The 20,633-nt window shown below is 37.5% G+C and overlaps 1 protein-coding gene across 1 annotated transcript in view; it reads right to left on the reverse strand.

Moving 5' to 3' along the window:
• Positions 1–20,633, reverse strand: part of CHD6 (chromodomain helicase DNA binding protein 6) — an 87,360-nt gene that overhangs the window by 18,733 nt on the left and 47,994 nt on the right. The window contains 13 exon segments of the mRNA XM_087959048.1: positions 32–121; positions 1,240–1,399; positions 5,364–5,563; positions 5,952–6,154; positions 10,138–10,248; positions 11,384–11,563; positions 11,717–11,881; positions 13,070–13,265; positions 15,071–15,281; positions 15,771–16,026; positions 16,784–16,927; positions 17,464–17,640; positions 19,629–19,872. Coding sequence (XP_087815174.1) covers positions 32–121; positions 1,240–1,399; positions 5,364–5,563; positions 5,952–6,154; positions 10,138–10,248; positions 11,384–11,563; positions 11,717–11,881; positions 13,070–13,265; positions 15,071–15,281; positions 15,771–16,026; positions 16,784–16,927; positions 17,464–17,640; positions 19,629–19,872 — 2,337 coding nt within the window.

Raw genomic sequence — 20,633 nt, forward strand, 5'->3', positions numbered from 1 at the left:
AGCAAAACTCCAGAAGGCTAATGTAACATACTTGGCAGGGATTCCTTCAAAGGCTTTATCAGCTGCCTCCCCCAGCACTTCAGCTTTCAAGTAATAGAGCATCCGTACTCTCAACAGCACTCTGCCAAAAGGAAAAGCAGAAGGTAATTCAGACAGTAAATCTGAGTTTCAACATGCTTTCCAGACCCACTTTAAGTTTACAGGATGTGTTTCCTTGTTTGTTGACAACGGGAACTGCTATTATGCCATTCAAAGTTAGCACCATAGGGACCAAATGCCATTCTTCTAGAAAAGAAAAGCTTCAAAAAACTGATATTGGTGAATAAGAAGTAAGAGATAGCTCACTTGTACATGAAATTCATTCCCATAAAAATCCAACTGGCTGTAAGATTACTGGGTGATAGTAAATAATAACCAAGTAAGTAAACCAGCCGATAGCAGTAGACAATCTATTCCACCCAATGTGTGAATAAAAATATTTTAAAACTATACATGAGATCAGGAAATGATAAGGAACTAGACGCGATAAACAATGAAATTAAGAATAATATGATCCTGCAAAAAGCATGGTGCTTATTAACATCTCTTAATATCTACTTACTGATACATGTCCTCCCCCAACACCCCACATCCTTGCTTCATGAGGAGCAATTTATAGTACTTACATCAGTTGTTGAGATGTAAGTACTTAATGGCAACATTTGTGTGACATCACTGTATCTATGTCATTAATTTGGCATCACTATAGTTTGCTGCAGATGTCACTGCATCTTAATTATATTTGGGGCATAGGAGATTACAGACTCCTATCATGTCTTCTGCACATAAGAGAAGTTACTAAATTTTTCAAATTGCAAAATGGCTCACAGAGCATCATAAAAACCTAAGAAATATCTACAAGGTTTTCACAATATTTGTTCCATGTAAATATGCCTTTTAATTTTTAGAGAAATGGAGAAAAGATAAAATAAATTAGAAAGCCCTGCCCCAAACCTGGGTCAATTTGTTTTGGTTGTAAATGCATGGATTGTTTTCCTAGTCCCATATATATGTTATGGAAGAGAATGTGTGTTAAAAAGAAAAACAACAATTTGTCACCTATTCTCTAGAACTTGTTAGCCAATTTTTAAATACAAGCACAAATTCACGAGCCACTTCTAAGTTACAAGACTGGCTTCAAATTTAGAACTGAGGGAAAATCAGATAAGTGTTCCAGAAGTAATGCTTTCATTTGCTCACTTATTGCAATGTTGTTTCAGATGCTTTTTGTAGCTATCATCATGTAGGACGATTTCAGGGTTGCAAGTAGTAAGCCAGTCTGCATTCTTAATCTCGGGTAGCAGCATTTGACTTTTGGTTTTCTTCCCCTTCCTTCCTCTTGGCACTGGAGCTGATAATCCTGCAACAGGCAAGGGAAAGCATATGAGTAGCACTGCTGAATCAGGGTGTGTCTATATAATTGCAAATCAAAACAGAAAAAATAGTTCAGATGTAAATGGAACTGGCAGAGCACAAAGTAAACACATTCTTCTCTTTGTAGTCCATCCCAGACATCTAATTATTCAAATAGAACCCGGGATTGGAAAAATGTACAATTCTTGCCCACATCTGGTAATTGGAGTGGCATATAATCATAACAAAGTTCCTGGGTTACTTGTAGACCACACATTATACAGTTAAGTTTCCAAAAATTTAATTTAATATCACAAAGATAAATGTAGAATTCCTCTTTGCTAACTTCAAATTATAAACACCTAGCTCTTCAGAATGTCAAGAAACTGTCAAGGAAAAACTGCATTAAACTGTACTGCTTTATTTATTAGTAATTATACATATGTAAACACACATACACCTCCCTGCTCCCCACCCCCACTGAATTCAGACACAGATTCTCCAAGGATTTCATTGACAGAATCCTTTTACTTTAGCAACAATGTTTACTTAGGCCTCTATGCTGCTCCAATCAGAAAATTAAAAACAATAAAAGGAAAGCCAAAAGTAATCAAAATCAATCATCACCCCACTCTCAAGTCAATCAACAGTGCCAATCAAGATCCTCAGAGGCAGAATCATTCTTTCATCCTGCCCCCAAATGACTTCTTGGAGAGCCAGGTATTAATTGCTTTATGGAAACTTAAGTGGGAAGGATCTGACCTTATGTTGGGAATAGGCTGTTTCAGAGGATGGGAAATCTTGACCACAGAGTCCATCATGGCCATATTCCTTCAGAGGCAGGAGCAATTTACTTTTTCTTCCCAATCTCACTGGATGGGCAGATTCCACCTGGAGCAGGCAGTCTCAGAAATACCTAGGCCTCAAGCCATATAGAACATTAAAGGCAACAACTACCAACTTGAATTGTACTGGACACTAAACTGGTAGCCAATGCAACTCCTACAGTAGAGGTGTCACAAAAGGAAACCTAGGATCCCCCAAACTACACTTTCAATCAGTTTCCATTTCTAATTAGGCAGACTCATGTCCAGTTGGTGGCAATAGTTCACACATGAAATGACAAGGGCATGATTGATTTATCAATAAAGCCTCCCATTCTAGGAATAGTCAACACTGGTGCACAAGATATAATTGTTTAAAGGCCCTCCTGGCCAAATCTCTACTTGTTACTCTAAGCAGGAGATGTGAGTCAAAGAGAACCACAGACTGCAAATCAGTTCTGCCAAGAGAAATGCACCCCTGACCATATAAAGAGATGAATTTTCTCCAAACTGATGTATGAATTCATACTATAGTTATATTATGGTTCAGCCTAAGCCTGTTTCTCTCTGGCCAAATTGTGACAGCCTTAGCTGCCAGAACAAAATCTCCATTGCCATCTCCTGCACAGCCAAGGGTATATAACTGGATATCATCAGCATATCATGTTGACAGATGACTTTCCTCAATGGCTTTATGTGAATGTTAAACATATTGGGGGAGGGGGGAGAAAATAATCAAGCCCTGTGGCATCCTATAATGTAGAACCAATGGCTTGATCTCTCCTCCCCAACTGGTACTGATAGTTTAAAATGGAAGATAACTATTGTAAAAGTGTCTCCTCTCCTGATTATCACAGGTATTCCAGAAAGGTACTGTTTCTTTAACTGATTTCTTAGGCCATACAATTGCCAACAACTCAGCCGCATATAAAGAATTACAAACAACAGCAATAAAAAATGATTGCACTATGGAGGAGACTAGAGAACCATACTATAGTTGTATTGATCAAAGAAGAAGCATGATAATCCTGCCTAAAAAGAGAAAAGGCAAAAACAACCTGAGAAGGCAGTCCCACAGATGCCTAGGTCCTGAACCACGTAAGGCTATATAGATGACCACCAGCAGCTGGAATTAGAAGCCAAAACCCACCATTAACCAGATCAAACTAGAGGTGTACCATGTGTACATTGAGGTGTGCCACAGCTACTTGAATAGCCTCATTCAGGATCAGCTACATCCACCAAATGGTCTTCAAGGTGAGATACATATAGCACAACCAATGGTTTTGAAGCAAATGAGTTTCAGGAGCACTAGGAGAGTTGTACTGCCACTATCCTGGTCCAAGCACTTTTAAAGGCTCCTTTGGATCCCCTGAGGCAAAATACTGAAGAACAAAAACATTGATTTTCTTTCTAAACCTTCTAAATGAATAGCAACCTCCCTCTTGAGTCAAGAGATAGTTGCAAAGAAAACCAAAGGCATATAGAAGGCCCCACCTTATTTAGTCATTGATAAATGATACCTAAATTACCCAGATTCAGTTTCTAAGATCTGTAATGTTAAGTGCTTTCTTGTCATCAACCTAATTAATTAGACTCAGACTTTATCTATTAATTAATTAATCAGACTTTCTTGGCTGTGAACCACTGATAGGGATTTGAGCACCCAAATTAAAACCTCTCTCCCCTCAGTACAATGCTAAAATACATTAATGATTCTCATTTGGCGAAATAATCTACTTTTCATGTCAATATACAAAGAAAAATGTAATTATATAGCCATATCACCTCCTGAAACACTCCCCACATTATACTATATTGCTCCTACTACAAATATATACAGTTGCCATTAATATAGGAGTACATAAACATTGTAAACAAAACAAAGATAACTATCAACATATTAAGTAAACCGAAGGGGAAAAACAAGGAATTCTTTTCTCAAAAAATAATTAATCCCAGATTATAGAATATGAAGCCAAATTGCCTGGAAATATGAATGTCAAAAGAGAATTATGCACGTGCAATGAAGTCACCATCAATCAGAAATGAGCATAGGGTACAAACAAAAACTAATTGTTCGCCTATATTCAGTCCATCATAGGGCCTGATGTTGATTCCAGAACTCCAAAACCTTGATATTAGCTGAAGAAAGCAATGCTATTTCCTAAACCACTTCTACTAGTTCAGGAATGGGAAGAAATAGCAGTAATCAATAAATCAACAATACTTATTTAGGGATTCCACACTAAGCATACACTCTCAATAGTGGTCAAGGTACCATAACAAAAAGTGGAAAGTAATTACAATAACTGATCTAAAATCACTCTTAAAACTTCATCTGGAATGCACATCTGTATGTTACTAATAAAACTCTATCAACCTACAGAGGAGTGTTATATAATAGTAAGATTGCTGGAATAGGATTGGGTGACCCTATCTTATCTTCAGGCATGGATACTCTCACTGGTATCCACGTGAGATAGTATTTCTCAGCCCAGCCCATCTAACAGGAGAACTGTTATGGGAAAATTATCATGAAAGAAGGCCTGTGCTCCTAGAGAAAAAAATGATATAAATCTAACAAGCTGTGAATAAAAATAAAAAATTGAAAAGGTATCTTTGAGTGCTTCAGGATGATAAGTTTCTCATGTAATCATTTTATTTCATTGTTGAATTTTATGGGGAGTTCAGGTATTATAATCATTCATTTGTAATTTTCCTGCTTTTACCTATTTTCATCTTTCTTCCATTTCTTACCTTATTACAGAAAATTATTTCGAGTGTTTAGTATAGAACAGGCATCCAATTCACTTTGATTGTATAAGAAGCTGTTTTATCTGGACATATCTGTTGTTGCAGATAAATGTCAAACAAGTGATAATAAATGTTAAAGAAATAAAATACAGAATGTACATTTTGGACTTCATTAAGAAGCATTTTAATAGTTCAGTTTGAAAAAAAAAATAGATGGACATCTTCAGGATTAACAAAATCTGAAATTCTCTGATTAAAAAATATTCTCCAATTGAAGAAGTCTCATCTTTCAGAAAAGTATGATTCACTAATCAGATAAATCAATTTGTATTTTTTTTTAAGTAGCTTAAAGAAATAAGCTTAGAACACAACAAAATTTATTTCTGGTACCTGAATGGTTCTGTAGGGCTTGGTTTTGTCCATCCTTTGTTGGAGTGATCAAATCCCAAATAAAACTCTTAATCTTCTCATCTCCCTTATAATGTCTAACACAGTAGACCAGCAGTGCTCGGCAGATCATCTCCATATCTTTTTCATTGAGATGCCATTTAAACCGGCCATGGGTCAGAATGTCTTTCCAACGTCCCCAGCTTGAGAAAAACAGATGCACAGTATACAAAGACTATCAGAATTTCTGAAGAATGTTGATACAATTACTTTCTCATTAGTTTTATCACTACAAGACTGAAAAAATAGAAAAGTTATATGGACATTAGGAAACAAAAATTAGCAAAAAATGATAAAAGAAGCAGCAATGGAGTTAAAAGGATCTCTGTTTACCATAAAAAAATAACTATTACCCCACAAATTTTAATGTATAGCAGTGGAAGAAAGTACCAAAGGTAGCAAAATTATAGGAACTGGAATGTTACCCTGATTTCAACATTCCAAATATTACTAATTTTTAAAAGAACTGCAATAATCCTTGTCTATAATACAGGATTGAACATTCAAGATATGTTTAACAAAGAAACACACCCAAATATAAGCAGATTTTTCTCCACACGAAAACATTCTGCCCTTAAGTACCGACGTGTTTTTTCATTGAGACGCCGTGAACGTGTGGGTCGCTCATCAGAGTCACTGTCCAGCTCTGAGAACTCCATCAGCTCATCTTCCTCAAAGGAGTTGTAGTGTTTGGTTTGCTTACGGACACGGGGCCTATCAATCACTAGGCTCTCCTAAGGGGGGAGGAGGTTAACAAAAAAAAAATACATAACTTTTGTATCTTACCCCAAACCGCTCAGCATGCTTAGCTACACATTTTGTTTTTTATACTAGTGGTTAATACAATAATACATTGATCTAAGATATGACTGAACATTCAAATTTTGCTTAATAATGTTTTTAAGTTTTCAAAATTCTTGATTTCACATACTTTTTCTTTATCTCAAGGTATATATTGTTTTAATATTCTTGTTATAAAAATTAGTTTTAAACTCTTTGTGATATAAATTAAATAGTTTTGCTGAGTTTGAAAAATAAATGAGCTGTTTATTGTCACTAAAACCTGACCTGGCTTTGAAATGTGTGTATTCTTTTTTTTAAAGCTATTATAAAGCGGCATGATGGCAATCAGTTTAAAATTGCTTATACAGTTATTAATCAACTTAAAATTTGCATCCACATAAGGATCATCAGGAGAAAAGGCTGAAAACAATGGCAACAAGCTGAAAATTAGATTCTGAAGCATCAGCTTGATTAATCCTTTTTTTAAAAGAAACAAACAATAATATCTCTTTTATTATAAACATTTAAAATTTAACAGCTGGAACGAAAATGAATTGGCAAATACAGTTACCAGTTAAAGTTATACTTTGCCAGACATACAGACAAAACAAAGACTACATTTTTCTCCTCCCCATTAAACAATCACACTGATTTTCAATTATTTCTAACCAAAGCCATGTTACTCTTAATTTTGTTAACAGCAACATATGGGGGGAGGCCCTTTGTGATCTGTTGCTTAGCAATCTTCCTTGTGCTGCTGTCTACGCTCCTTTTGCCGTACTGGAGATTTACAAGGTAGGAGCCCAAGGGTTTAATGACATAACTTCTGCCAGAGGAAGTTAGCATTGAGAAAACCAGCTGTTTAACTGAAGAGGTGAACAAAATGATTGGGCACAAAGAGGAAGCCTTTATAATATTTTATTTTTGTAGGTATATAAAAAAAGAGTCTCCACGAAATACACTGCGTCCATTTTTTTTAAATTTTATGGTTCTAGTTTAAAAAAGATTGGTTCTGATTGTTGGAATAGTCTGATACACCAAAAGCCCACTGCTATTCAAAGGGAATCTCATATTTTAGCTCTGGAAAGGAAGTAGGTGGTAGATTTTCCTCTTTAATGCAACCGCTTTCTGTTTCTAAACAAGCTTAAAAAGAAATAAAAGAAAAGTCGACACCTTGGGAATAAATCAGCCCTACATCTGGCCCTGTGTAGAGCAGGGTGTCTAACTCGTGTCGTCATGGCAGCGTCACGTGATATATCAAGACTTTTCCCCCCTTTGCTAAACCAGGTGGGTGCATAGCCAGTGCGTGACATATCCAGCTCATGGGCTGCAAGTTTGACAGCCCTGGTGTAGAGTAAAAGAGTGATGTTGAGGTATTAAGTTGAAACAAATTACAGATATGCCTTGACTTACAACCATTTATTTAGTGAGCATTCAAAGTTACAACAGCACTAAAGTGACTTATGACTGTTTTTCACAAATACAACCACTGCACCATTCCCATTTTCACCTGATCAAAATTCAGACACTTGGCAGCTGGCTAATATTTATGACAGCTGCAAAGTCCTGGGGTCATGTAATCACTTTCTGTGACCTTCTAACAAGCATTCAATGAGGAAACCAGATTTACTTAACCGTGCTATTAACTATTACAGTGATTCACTTAACAACTATGTTAAGAACTGTTGTAAAATGGAACAAAATTCACTTAACTTAGCAACATAAATTTTGGGCTCAGCTGTAATCATAACTTGAGGACTATCTGCATACTGCTGTTGGAGAAAGATAATGCAAATCTACTGGACCACTGTGATCCAAAGATTAAAATACTCATTTCTTTCCAAGCTGATTGCAAATGGAGAAACTACTAGTGAACCACTCATTTGCTGCCTGTCACAAATGAATGAGATTCAGAGTTCAATTAGCTGTTTTCTTGCTCAAGGCTACACACAAAAATCTTTCAGACTGATGGTTTGCATCTGGATTAGACGAGGTTCAACAGCATTCAAAGGAGGGTCAGATTTCACCCTCTTCTGCCCATGTAGGGATTCCAGACAAATTCCCCGCTTGACTACTTTCCCTGGCTTGGGCTGTACCTCTCCAACATCACCAGCATGTTTGTTTTAGATATATAAAATCCTAAATCAAAGTATCTTTCTATTTTCAAAAAAAAAATTAAAACAGAAATTAAAAGATGTTCACCTAACTAAAGCATGTTTTTAAATATGTTTCACGAAATATTAGAGAAACCTAATTTTTTATATATCAATAAAGTTTCTGTCTCGTCCTTGTTGTCAGCATGGGATTGTAGTGGTTTGTTTCTTTAACTAGATGTTGCAAAAGCAAAAAAAACCCACTTAATTACATATGCCAAAATTTTACATTTCCACAATATCCCTTGATTTGCTGTCATAGTATGTAAATTGCTACATGTAGAAGATAAGGATAAATTGCTTTTTAGGTTCAATTTAGAAACGGAGTTACAATTTTAAATAGTATTGAGTGATCAGCTCTAAAATACAACCCAGCATCATTCAAAATGTTAACACCAAATTCAATCACTGCCTTTTCTTTTGCTATCTATCTTGAGGTGGTTACATTTTTTTTCATTTTAAAATGTTTTTTTCCTGCTGATTTTAAATAAAAACACTCTTAACTTATTCTGAATGATTTTATGCAAGTAGATTGAGGGAATATTGTATTAAGTAGACATTTTACATTCAATATGGAAGTAGCTATGTAGCTATAATCCTAAACAGAACAGCTGTGACATAGCATGAATAGGATTTTATAATTCTTATTAAAGAATTTTTAACAAGATGAAAATAATACAAATTTTAGAAAAAATAAATAAATAAAAATAGTGAATAAATAAAAAAGAAAGAAACTAAGAAAAACAAAGGATTATCAAGATTATAAAGAAGTGGCTTTGCGTTTCCTTAGCTTTGCCCTCTCTCAAAGATTACATAATTTCCTTCTTTTCAAAGTTTACCTTTTCTAATCATCAGCCCCATAAATCAGAAGTTTATTTTTTTTCTTTCTTCATCAAAAAGTCCATAAGGGATTTCTAGTCACTAATAAAAGTAGTCATTGTCGTTTTCTTAATCAGACAAGTCAATTTAGCCATCTATAGTAATTCCATCATCTTCACCAACCATTATGGGTATTTCAGAATCTTCCCATGTTTATGCTTGTAATAGTCTTGCATTGGTTGTCTTATAGCAATAGCACTTAAACTTATATATGGTTTCATAGTGCTTTACAGCTCTCTTTAAGTAGTTTACAGTATCAACATATTTTCCCCCAAAGTCAACATATCTGGCTCCTCATTTTACTGATCTCGGAAGGATAGAAGGTTGAGTCAACCTTGAGCCAGTCAGGATCGAACTCCTGGCAATGAGCTGAATTAGCCTGCAATACTGAATTCTAACTACGGTACTGCGCCACCAAGCCTCCTAAATACCACGACTCATTATAACAAAAATAATGTTGCATAATGTTTTCCAATTGTCTAGCTATCCTGTAGAAGTTAACTACACAGACTCTGCATTCATCCCATATACCAGTGATGGCGAATCTTTTTGGCATCGAGTTCCCAAAGCATGCGCGTGCATACCCAAAATGCAACATGCATGTGCCCCCCACATGCGCAGCAGAGATCCGAAGACCAGCTGGCCGGCGGGAGGTGTGCATGCATGCGCAGTGGAGTTGAGCTGGAGCAACGGTATGTGTGCCCACAAAGAGGCCTCTGTGTGCCACATCTGGCACACATGCCATAGGTTCACCATATACTATTAGCGCCCCAAAACCTCAGTAAAACCTTTAAACCTAACCAATGTGCAATTAGGGGAACCTTTTGCAATCAGCTCTGACAAAATGTAAATTTGGGAATACAACTTATTTTAAGTTTCCAGAGTAAATACATCATAATTACCTTTTCATCCTTTGCATCAGTATCCAGTTCAGCTATTTTTGCCCATTTCTGCCAGAAGTTGGGATCATCTAATGAAATGTCAGTTCTGTTTCCTGAAGCAACAAAGCTGGCCTGGGAGTAAATGCAAATTAATAATTCTGTCAGTAACTGACAGAATAATAGAACAAAATCCCCATAAACCTTATGTTGGCCAATAGTTGGCCAAGCCAACTATTATGTTTAAAAAGACCATCCAAAAGAATTTGCTAGAACCTGTTGCCCTCCAGATATTAGTAGACTACAATTCCCATTACCTCTAAACATTCCCACAATAGGCTGAGGCAAGTAGGAACTGAAATTCAGTAACTGGATTTATCCTGTAAAAAAAAAGCGTTCAGATCCTAAGAGAGTATTCTCCAATCTGGATGGACCTCTAGATGTCCCAGCAACTCCCATTAGTTGGGAAAGGCTGCCCTGGCATAGATGAGAACAGCTGGTTTGTAACTCATAATACTTCTCTGAAAATTAAGAATTCTTAAACAAAAACCTCATCAGAGAAATCCATAGGGGAGGATGAGCAAGGAGAAAATGATTAAGGCAACTGTGTGCCTTCACAACTCAAGCTACGTCCTGCACACAATCATAACATGAATTGAAGCCACATTGTAATGGCATGCTGCTTGCTTTTATTATTTTTATGAAAGCCTTGATCCTATAGCTACTTTTGAATCTTGTAAGTATGGATAACATGGCTGAAAGCAGAAGACAATGGCTTGAAACCATTGCTTTTCATCTCTGTTAAAATATTCTTCTCCATTCTTTGCAACAAGTTAGGTTTAGACAAGTCTCAACAGAATATGAATCAATCAGTTTATAATTCTGATTAAAATTTGCTTTCTAAATTATTGTATTTTCATTGATACATAATACTATCAAGTTAAGAATACAATGGGATATGAAAGCAGAAAAAAATATCTTTACATAAGGAATGGATCAGATAGCCTTCTAGATGTTGTAGGACTGTAACTCCCATTATCCCTCATGATTAACTGGTTCCGACTGATGGAAGGCGGAATTCAACATGAGGAGAATTATATCTCTGGTTTGGGGGGAAATGGCTAACTAATACCAATAGGACTTGTACAAAGCAACAATAAGGTGTAGTCTCCTATCATGCTGTTTTCTGCATGTAGTTAATAAAAACAAAAAACAAAACAATTTCCCACAATAAACTTAGATGGTTTTGTCCCCATAGCACACAACCAACCTTGGAAAATGTGGAGCCTTTCCCTTCAGTTTGAATAGTGATGGTCTGGGTCCTACGTTGCAGGATTTGATCGATGTCTTCTTCACAGAATTTGGACCCTTCATCTTCCTCATCCATTAAAGCCCCGTAAGCACCTTTTCGCAATAAGTCTTCAACCTCCATCTTGGAGAGCTGCTGCACCTTCCAGAAACAGACAGACTGATTGATTCCAGAATGGGAAAAAAGACAGGAACTCATGACAACTTCCAGACATAAGTTGACATGAAAATCTAAGGAGGAAGGGGAATAAAGATTAGAAGACCTCTAGGTCTTGCCTGTATAGGATACCCTTACCCCATTGTTGCTTCCCTTGCGGTTGATATCCTGCAACACTGCCTTGTCTAATCCTAGTTTCAAGCTGGCCTTGTCAAACATCTCTCGTTCATAGGAATTTCTGGTGATGAGGCGATAGACTTTAACTGCCTTGCTTTGCCCTATTCGATGACAGCGAGCCTGAGCCTACAGGAGGAGAAAGACATCACTCAAAGTAGAGTTGGCAGAACTGGGGTGAGGGGAATATTACGTTTCCTCAGGAAGAATATCTCCCACTCATTCCATCATCTAAATAATCATCCCCCACTCATGCCTTCACCAGTATCATTCCATTTTTTCAGTGGCACAGTAGAAGCCATATTCTAAAAAATAGGTGGGGTCAGGACAAAACTAAAGATCATTTAATTAAAATTTAAAATTAAGTATAGTAGGACAATAATTCCCTCATCTAGCATATTTAAAATTATAACTTGATAACTTCTGGAGTTCTTGGGAGAGACAGAGTCAAGGCTTCTGAAGGGTAGATATCGGTAAAGATCTGACAATGTTTACTTCTCACTTAAAATATTTAAACTACTTCCCAATAAGGATTCACAACATCTGAACTGAGCCAATGAAGATTAGCTATCAGGCTAAGGGCCCTAATATGAACTATGAAACAAAAACAACTGTAGTTAAATTAATCCATGCTAAATAATCAATTAAATAATCAAAATATGATCCAACTGAATGTTCAAATAACTTTTATCATATAATCATAATTTGAAAGACAAAATTGAGGTTGGACATGTCCTCTCACCCCTTCCTCTATACAAAGATATAGTTTCTTTCATAGAGCTGGAAAGTGTCCAAGAAGGAGGATCTATGTCCTTTATTGTGGATGCAAAAATATGGCACTCCAGAAACATAGTAATCCTATAGCAAGTGTAATTAACAGGACACTTAAATTCTTTCTTGGTAGTTTCTCTCATTAGCTGTCACCTGCAATGCAACAGGGCACTTTAGGTTTGGTTTTCTGAACATCATGCAAGTTCAGGACACTTAATGTATATTTTTATGCATGCATAATTCTACTTTTTGATTAATCAAACATTTAGATTTAACAGATACTTCTGGTGTATATTGTATACCTTTTATTCTAGTTGAAACAATATGCCTTAGGTGTTTGTTGTTCTTTGCTGTTTTGTATTTTTATGCTTTTTAATCTTATTACTCTAAGGATATTATAAGCTGTTCAGAATCTCCTTACAGAAGTGGCATATCAATCTGAGTAACAACATAAAACAAATTAAATGCCTGTACATATAAAACTGGAAGAGGCACTCTGTTAATGTGGTCCATGCCTTGGGCCATCTGTTCTCATCTCTCAAATACCTGCAGATCATTCTGTGGATTCCAGTCTGAGTCAAAGATGATGCAGGTATCAGCAGCAGTAAGATTGATGCCTAGCCCTCCTGCCCTTGTGCAGAGCAAGAAAACAAAACGGTCTGAATCTGGCTTGCAGAAGCGATCGATTGCAGCCTGACGTAAATTCCCACGAACCCGGCCATCAATACGCTCATAAGTATATCTGTATAAATGGAAGTTCATGTAGCATTTTAGAAATAACACAGACTAAGAAACCCTGCTTCTGTCTACTCACATTAGCAATACAGCTTTGGGATAGTAATACATTGATTCAATTACCCTTAGTCTAGCACAAGGGTGTCAAACTCACGTTGTCACAGCAGCATCATGTGACGTATCAAGACTTTGTTCTCCTTTGCTAAACTGGGCATGGCCAGCATATGACACACCTGGCCTGTGCGCTGGAAATTTGACAGCCCTAGTCTAGCATAACTTAATGACTGATGGTCATTAAGAAAGCAAAAGTTGCAATCCAAATATATCTGATAAATGCAGAAGAAGGCTAATCTAGATGATAAAGGTATCAATAATCAGTCTCCACTTTTCACAAAAATGCCAAAGATATTGTGAAATGATGCATGGTTGAAATCCAAAGATTATATTATACTATGCATTTGGAAAAGTATTTCTCAGCTTGTCAGATATCATAAAACAAACAACTAGATGTTTCTCAGTCTTGATTGATATCGAAGTCTACAAGAATAATGTTACTAGTTTGCTACCTGACTAGCTGTATGAATGGTACCTGATGGAAATCTATTTTTTATCTGTGAGTATAAATATTCAAGCATAGATAAAATGCTCTCTCCGAAAAACTGACGTACAGCATCTGAAAGTCAAAGGCATTCAGTAATATGATAGGTTTTTCTAAATCTTGGTTCCTTTCCTTCAACTTCCTCTCTACGTTTTTCCACTTCCTTTCCAAACTGAAAGGAAGACTGGACATACTTCAAAGCAGGGGTGGGATACGACAAGGTTGACTACCGGTTTGGGATTTAGGAGCTTCCCTGCAGGCTGCGAGCCTATAAATCGTCATCAGCAGCTGCCTGCAGAGAAGCAGCCTTTGAAACAGCCCTCTTTTCTTGCTTTTCTAACTGCAGCTGTGCCTCATTCGGCAGCTGAGTTGAAAAATCAGGAAATAAAGATGAGGTAAGAGCCCGGGTGGGTGGGCAGGCAAAAACATCAGCAGACATAGAACCAGTTCTATGTCTGCTGCTCTTCAGAGCTACCGGTTCTACAGAGGTGGACAGAACCGGTAGAAACCCACCCCTGCTTCAAAGTCATTCATAAGAGAGGTAGATGCTGTGAAACTAGCAAATGTGCCTAGTCCATAGGGCTATTCTCTTCTCTGCAATGCTATATGAGTGTCATTCAAGTTAATCTACAGCTTCTGCATAGCACTACAAATCCTATTTTTCTTGAGGATTGGTTGCTATTTATGGCAGGATTTTATTTTAATGATTTGCAAAATGACTAACATGGAAAGGACAATGTTGCCACCAAATAATTGGCAAGCGGAAGTGGGGAGGCAATCCTGCAGTTCTAATGAATACATTGACAATTTGATTGATCTCTGAGCTGCAGCATGCTCCTTCTATAAAGACATATGCTGGATGGTATCAGTATTCCAAAAGTAGTCTTGCAACTAATTACGTTTACAAAGAGCTGGAGAAATATTTCAGTTCAACATTTTTTTCAATATAATCCTTACATATGTTTGGAAAATACATTTCTTCTGCAAAGTATAAAAATGGGCAAAGAGTGAAACAGCATGCAGAGAGAAATAAAATAGAGAGAAAAGAGAAAAAAAACAACAAGGAGGTGAAAGAATCTAAGACAATGAGAAGAAAATAGTATATACAGAGGCACTAGAAGATACATATAGCCAAATGAACTTATAGCCAAATAACTGCCTAGAATTGATCCAAATGTTGCTCTTTTGTGTATAAGCTTCTGAGCTGTACTGACCGCCGCTGGATGAGATAATCCTCCAGGATATCAAGGCAGCGCACCATCTGGGAGAAGATCAACACCTTGTGCCCGCCTGCTATCAGCTTTGGCAGTAACTTATCAATCAGCACCAGCTTGCCTGCTGCCTGGATCATTGCCTGCAACTGGAAATCGGGAGCTTCTGAGTTGTGGGTTTTACGGAAATCTTCTAAGATCTTTTCCTCTGCTCCTAACCCAGAAATAGAGAGGGGGGGGGGGGAAATCAGTAGGAATTAAGTTTCATAACCAATATGAAAAGCAATCCTATCATACAACATTCTAGCAGAAAACCTCTGGTGCTATTCCTTATTTTTACGGTGGCTTTGTGAAAAATACAAAGTAAATGCAAGTGCTAGTTTTTAATCCCTTTATGAAACATACATTCTTATGAAATGTACATTCTATACACACATATCAGCGTCCTCCATCTTTGATTCATCCACAATCTTTCAGCTAAGTACGCAGCTAAGTGACATTTGTTACTGTTAAGAGGCTTTCCAAGTGAAAATAAATAAAAGCAATCATAATGCTACCATCATCAACTAACTAGGAAGGTAGCAAAGAAAAGTAAGCAAAGCATTCCTGACTATCGATGGGCAAATGGAAAATTGAAGCACCATTATTTCCCCATCATACGTTAAGTGGGCTGGAGTGCCCAACTTCCAGCCCTACCTCTTACCATTAATGAGGTAGGGGTGATTGCAGCACTTGCGCAACTCCATCATAGTATTGATGAGGTTGGGCATATTATGCTGGTTAGCACCCTTGGATAGAAAGCTAAAATTTTTCTCCAGGATGGCTCGATAGTATTTCTTCTGGATGTTGGTCAGCTCTACTTCAATGATGGTCTCCTGTTTAGGTGCTAGGTTCTTCTCCACATCATCCTTCAGCCGTCGCAGCATCATGGGTTTTAAGAGAGACTGGAGTTTCTTCACCTGCCAAGATTAAAAAATACAACCTACAAATACCATATATAACACTTTCCCAATAATTCATGAAAGTAACACAGAAAACAATTCTCAGTGATGCCAGGGCTAGTATATTGAGGGAATATGTAACTGCTCAAATTCTAAGATTATCATATTAGGGCAACACCATGTAACTGTTCTATTTGTTTTCCTGCTCCTAGTTTCAGCAAGAAAGTAATCATATTAGGGCAACACCATGCAACAGATTATCAAAGGCACCTTTGGAGAACATGAGTATAAATGCATATATACCTAAATATCCGGTGATATGTGAAAAATGAAAACCTTGGTGAATTAAGTTTGTTGGCAAGTAAGTTACAAATGGTTTTCAATATGGTTGCACATGTCCAGAAATATTTTGGTAAGAAAGACAACATTTGTATATGAAGAATTTGAGGATATGTTTGTGTATAATGAATGTTTGAGTTTTCTGCATTGTGTTCTCCTTTTTAAAAAAGAGTACACATTAGAATACAAAAACAATAAGAGAGATGTATTTTATCCAAAAAAGTACGGTCACACCATAGTTTGGGCAACCCTTTTGCCCTGTTTATTTCTATACCCTTTTGCCACTGGGTAGCCAAATGCTTACTCAGTAGACAACTTAAGTTAATCTGCAAGGAACTATCAACCCCCACCCACCCACCCAACCCCAATTTCCTCAGGCAAAAACCATAGGAAACCTTCATCTGTGGAGAATTTACTAAACTGTTTTCTTGTTTACCTGTTCCTCTGTTTTGAGATCCCCAAACTCCTCAAGAAAGGCCGTCTCTGATGGGAACTGCTGTGGTTCCAAGAAGTTCAGTAGGCTGAAGAGCTCCTCCACTGAGTTCTGCAGGGGTGTCCCAGTCAACAGCACTTTGTGTTCCTGTTTACCATTCAAGGACATATCATAATAGTCAAGTTAGAGAAAGAACAGGATAGGATTAGGCTTTATTTCCAAACATTTTGCAATATTTTTGTTGAGTATAGATCACACTGCAAGTCAAAATATTGTTTTCAGTTATAGAAGCCTGGGACTCTTTTTACATCTTTAAAGCCAGCAGATATTCTGCTCAACAGCTAGACAGCTTACAGGAAACCTTTCTGTATTTCAAGTCACTTAACTGTAAGCAGCATTCACAGGCCATTAGATTTAACTATTATTAAAATTGAAAACCATACAAAAATCTTCAGTTTCTATGGCTCAAGTATGCACACAGTAGAAGAAATATTTAGCTAGCAGAAAACTACTGTACAATGAACATTTTCTGTTATATTTTTGAAGCCACAGAACAATGAGAAACTGTAACGTATAATTACAGACGTTTAAGAAATATTAAAGAAATGAATACATTTCCTATATGCACATATGCCTGCAATATCTTTCATATGTTTCAGATATAACATTTGGAAAATTCTCACCAGATACATGAGCTTTAATCCTTCCAGTAATTTGCAGTTCCTGTTCTTGAGTCGATGGGCCTCATCAATAATCACACAACGCCAGTGGATCTTCTTCAGCTCTGGACAATCTGCCAGGATCATCTCAAAGGTGGTAATAACTACATGGAATTTGAAGAGCCCAGGAAGAGGAATACCCTAAGGATGATATTATAAAAAATAAGTTGGAATTTACATTCCTAGATAGCAATTAGTGCTGATCAGTTATGATTGCATTCCTGGTAGATGTTCTGAATAGTGCAACAAACTACATGGCGACTGAAACAAATGCATCAAAAGGAGATTTACATGTTTTACTTAAACTTAAGGTTATGGATCTACTTCACAATACAGGTAAGTCCTCACTTAATGATCATTCATTTAGTGATTGTTCAAAGTAATGCTAGTGCTGGAAAAAAATGACTTATAACCAGTCCTTGATACTTGCTCATGCTCACATGTTTGCAATTTGGGTACTGGGCAACCATTACACATTTACTAAAGTTGCAGTGTCACACAAACACATAATTACCATTTGCAATGTTCCCAGCTGGCTTCTAATAAGAAAAGTCAATGAAGAGCCACTTCCAATGGAGGAAGTTGCAAGTTGTGGTCATGTGATATCTCTCATGGGTGATTCACCTAACACCTGTAACCAGAACTGTAACAACTAAGCAGGGCAGTCACATGTTTTGCTTAATGACTACTTTGCTTAGCTGCAGATTTGCTGATGAAAATTAGGGTTGTTAAATGAGGACCACCTGTGCTATTAATTAGCCATGACCATTTTCTTATTCGTACAAATATTCAACATTTAAATTATAGTGGTATAATTCTGGGATCCTCTAAGCATATCTGTCCACATGCAGAAAATCCAAAGAAATGCAATGTGAATCCAGACCTACAACCAAAGGCAACCAATCCACACAAATATATTTTTCCTTAAGGTTTCCATGTTGTAGTGTGCCACTCTGGTTTTCTGTATAGGTAGTCCTCATGTTACGACCATTTGTTCAGCAACTGTTCAAAATTATGAAAGCATTGAACTAAGGGACTTACAACCAGTCCTCGAAGTTCTGATCACTGCAGCACCCCTGTGCTCACGTAACCAAAATGTAGGCAATGGTTGCACTTATCACTGGTTGCATTGTCCCATGGTTACATGATTGCCACTTGTGATCTTCCCTGCAAACTTCCCACAAGTCACGTCACTTTGGAAATCCCCCTTAGCCTTTCTCCGCTCACACACATGCATTCCCCTTTTGCTCATACACATGTACTTTCCAAACCCTTCTTTCCAACTTCATTAACATGCATGCACATGGTATTCTCCCCCCCCCATCGCTCACTGAAATGTACTCACCACCACTCTACTTTTCCTGCACCCTGTGTTCTCTTCCCTACACCACCCTGCATTCACATGCACCCAGGATGCTCTTTCTCCAGCCTCCTTGAGGTCCCGTACACATACATACCAGTAGTCTCCTTCCCCAGTCTCCCTGCACTCCCATGCACCTTACAGCCTCCTTCCCAGGCTTCCCTGCACTTCCCTGCACTTCCATGCACTCCTTGCCTTCCTTCTCTGGCCTTGCTGAGCTTGCACAACTCTCCCTCCTCAGACTTGGGTGCACCCTGTGTCAAGCCTCCCAGATCCTTCCTACCCCCTGCAACAAGCCACAACAGTACCCCCACTGTTTTTACATGGAACTCCATTCGCTTCCTATTTAAATACCCACATGTCTTGGGTCACATTAACAACTGGAACTCAACCTGGAATAACAAACTGCATTTGTGTTACTAAGTGATGCAATCACACGACACCATACTTTACAGCCACATTGCTTAATGACTGCAGTCCTGGTATCAATTGCCATTTTAACCTGAGGGTTACCTGTAGTGTGTTTGACTTTAAAAATGGTGAAGAAACATCCTGAATCTTTATTTTCAAACATGGGATGCTACTTAGCTAAGAAATGCCTAAATACAAGTTGGCCTTTCTTGTTACCTCTACATTTAGTGTCCCCGCTGTCCCTTCTCAAAAGCTTTATTTTTAATCAATTTTCCCCACTCCACTCTGCAGATTATATTCCCAAGGCTGAAAACAAACAGGAAAAAAAGTTCCTTAAGATATATACAATGGCACAAACCTGTGTATCCCGATAAACCATCTCATATTGCTGGATCATCTGGCGGCTTATCTGGCTGCCATGGTACACAATGGCGTTCATCTCGGTCCAAGTGCGGAATTCTCGCTCCCAGTTGGTGATGGTAGAAAGAGGAGCAATGATGAGAAATGGACCTCGAAGACCCATCAGATAGATCTCAGAGAGGAATGTAATGGACTGGATTGTCTTCCCCAAACCCATTTCATCAGCCAGAATGCAGTTCTTCCTATGGAAATACCACAAACAGCCATTACAAAACTTTGGAAGCCCTTCTGAAAATGATTCCTTTACCAATGGGTGAATTCCCCTGCAGACTAACACTGGCACAACATATTGCCTAGCGAAGTTCTTTTAACCAACTTTTTATTCACTCTGCCTAATTTAAAACAACCTTCTTTGTTCTTGGGATTTATTTCCACACTCTGTGGTAATGAACAATGCATATTAGCACATATGGAAAATTAGCTTTTTCTTGAAGAGTCTATTCATCTTGAGAATGTAACCCTTTTGCAGTTCCTAAGCAAGGCTTCTTTCTCAATTTTTCCCTTCCTTATCCAGTTACCTCTTTCCTTCGCCTCATTCACATCCAGTTTTGTTCTCCCGTTCCTCTTTCCTTCCCTGTCCAGTGCAGCTATCCCTTCTCCTTAACTCATCTCCAGCCTGCTTTTTTGTCCTTTTTGGGGGGAGTTTCTGCTGAAAGGAGGGAAGGTAATGTGTGTATAATGTGTTTTTGCATGTGAGAGTTGTTTGTGTATGGTAAAATAAATGGTTGGTAAATGCCAATGAGAGATCAATTAATTTTATAAATGGGACATCTTATTTTACAATGAATTAATTTTAATTAGACATTACTCATTCAGCTAGTATCCTTTTTTCCCTTCCCTTGTCTTTTTTTTTTTGGAATATGGATTTGACAAGTATATAAACACACACCCATAAATCACACACAAGTGTGACATGCACATACATTCACAGGAGACAGGAAAA

This window comes from Notechis scutatus, chromosome 3 (assembly GCF_049901735.1).
Source record: "Notechis scutatus isolate UNSWTSFEM ecotype Mainland chromosome 3, rNotScu1.2, whole genome shotgun sequence".
In the NCBI taxonomy this organism is placed as follows: Eukaryota; Metazoa; Chordata; class Lepidosauria; order Squamata; family Elapidae; genus Notechis; species Notechis scutatus.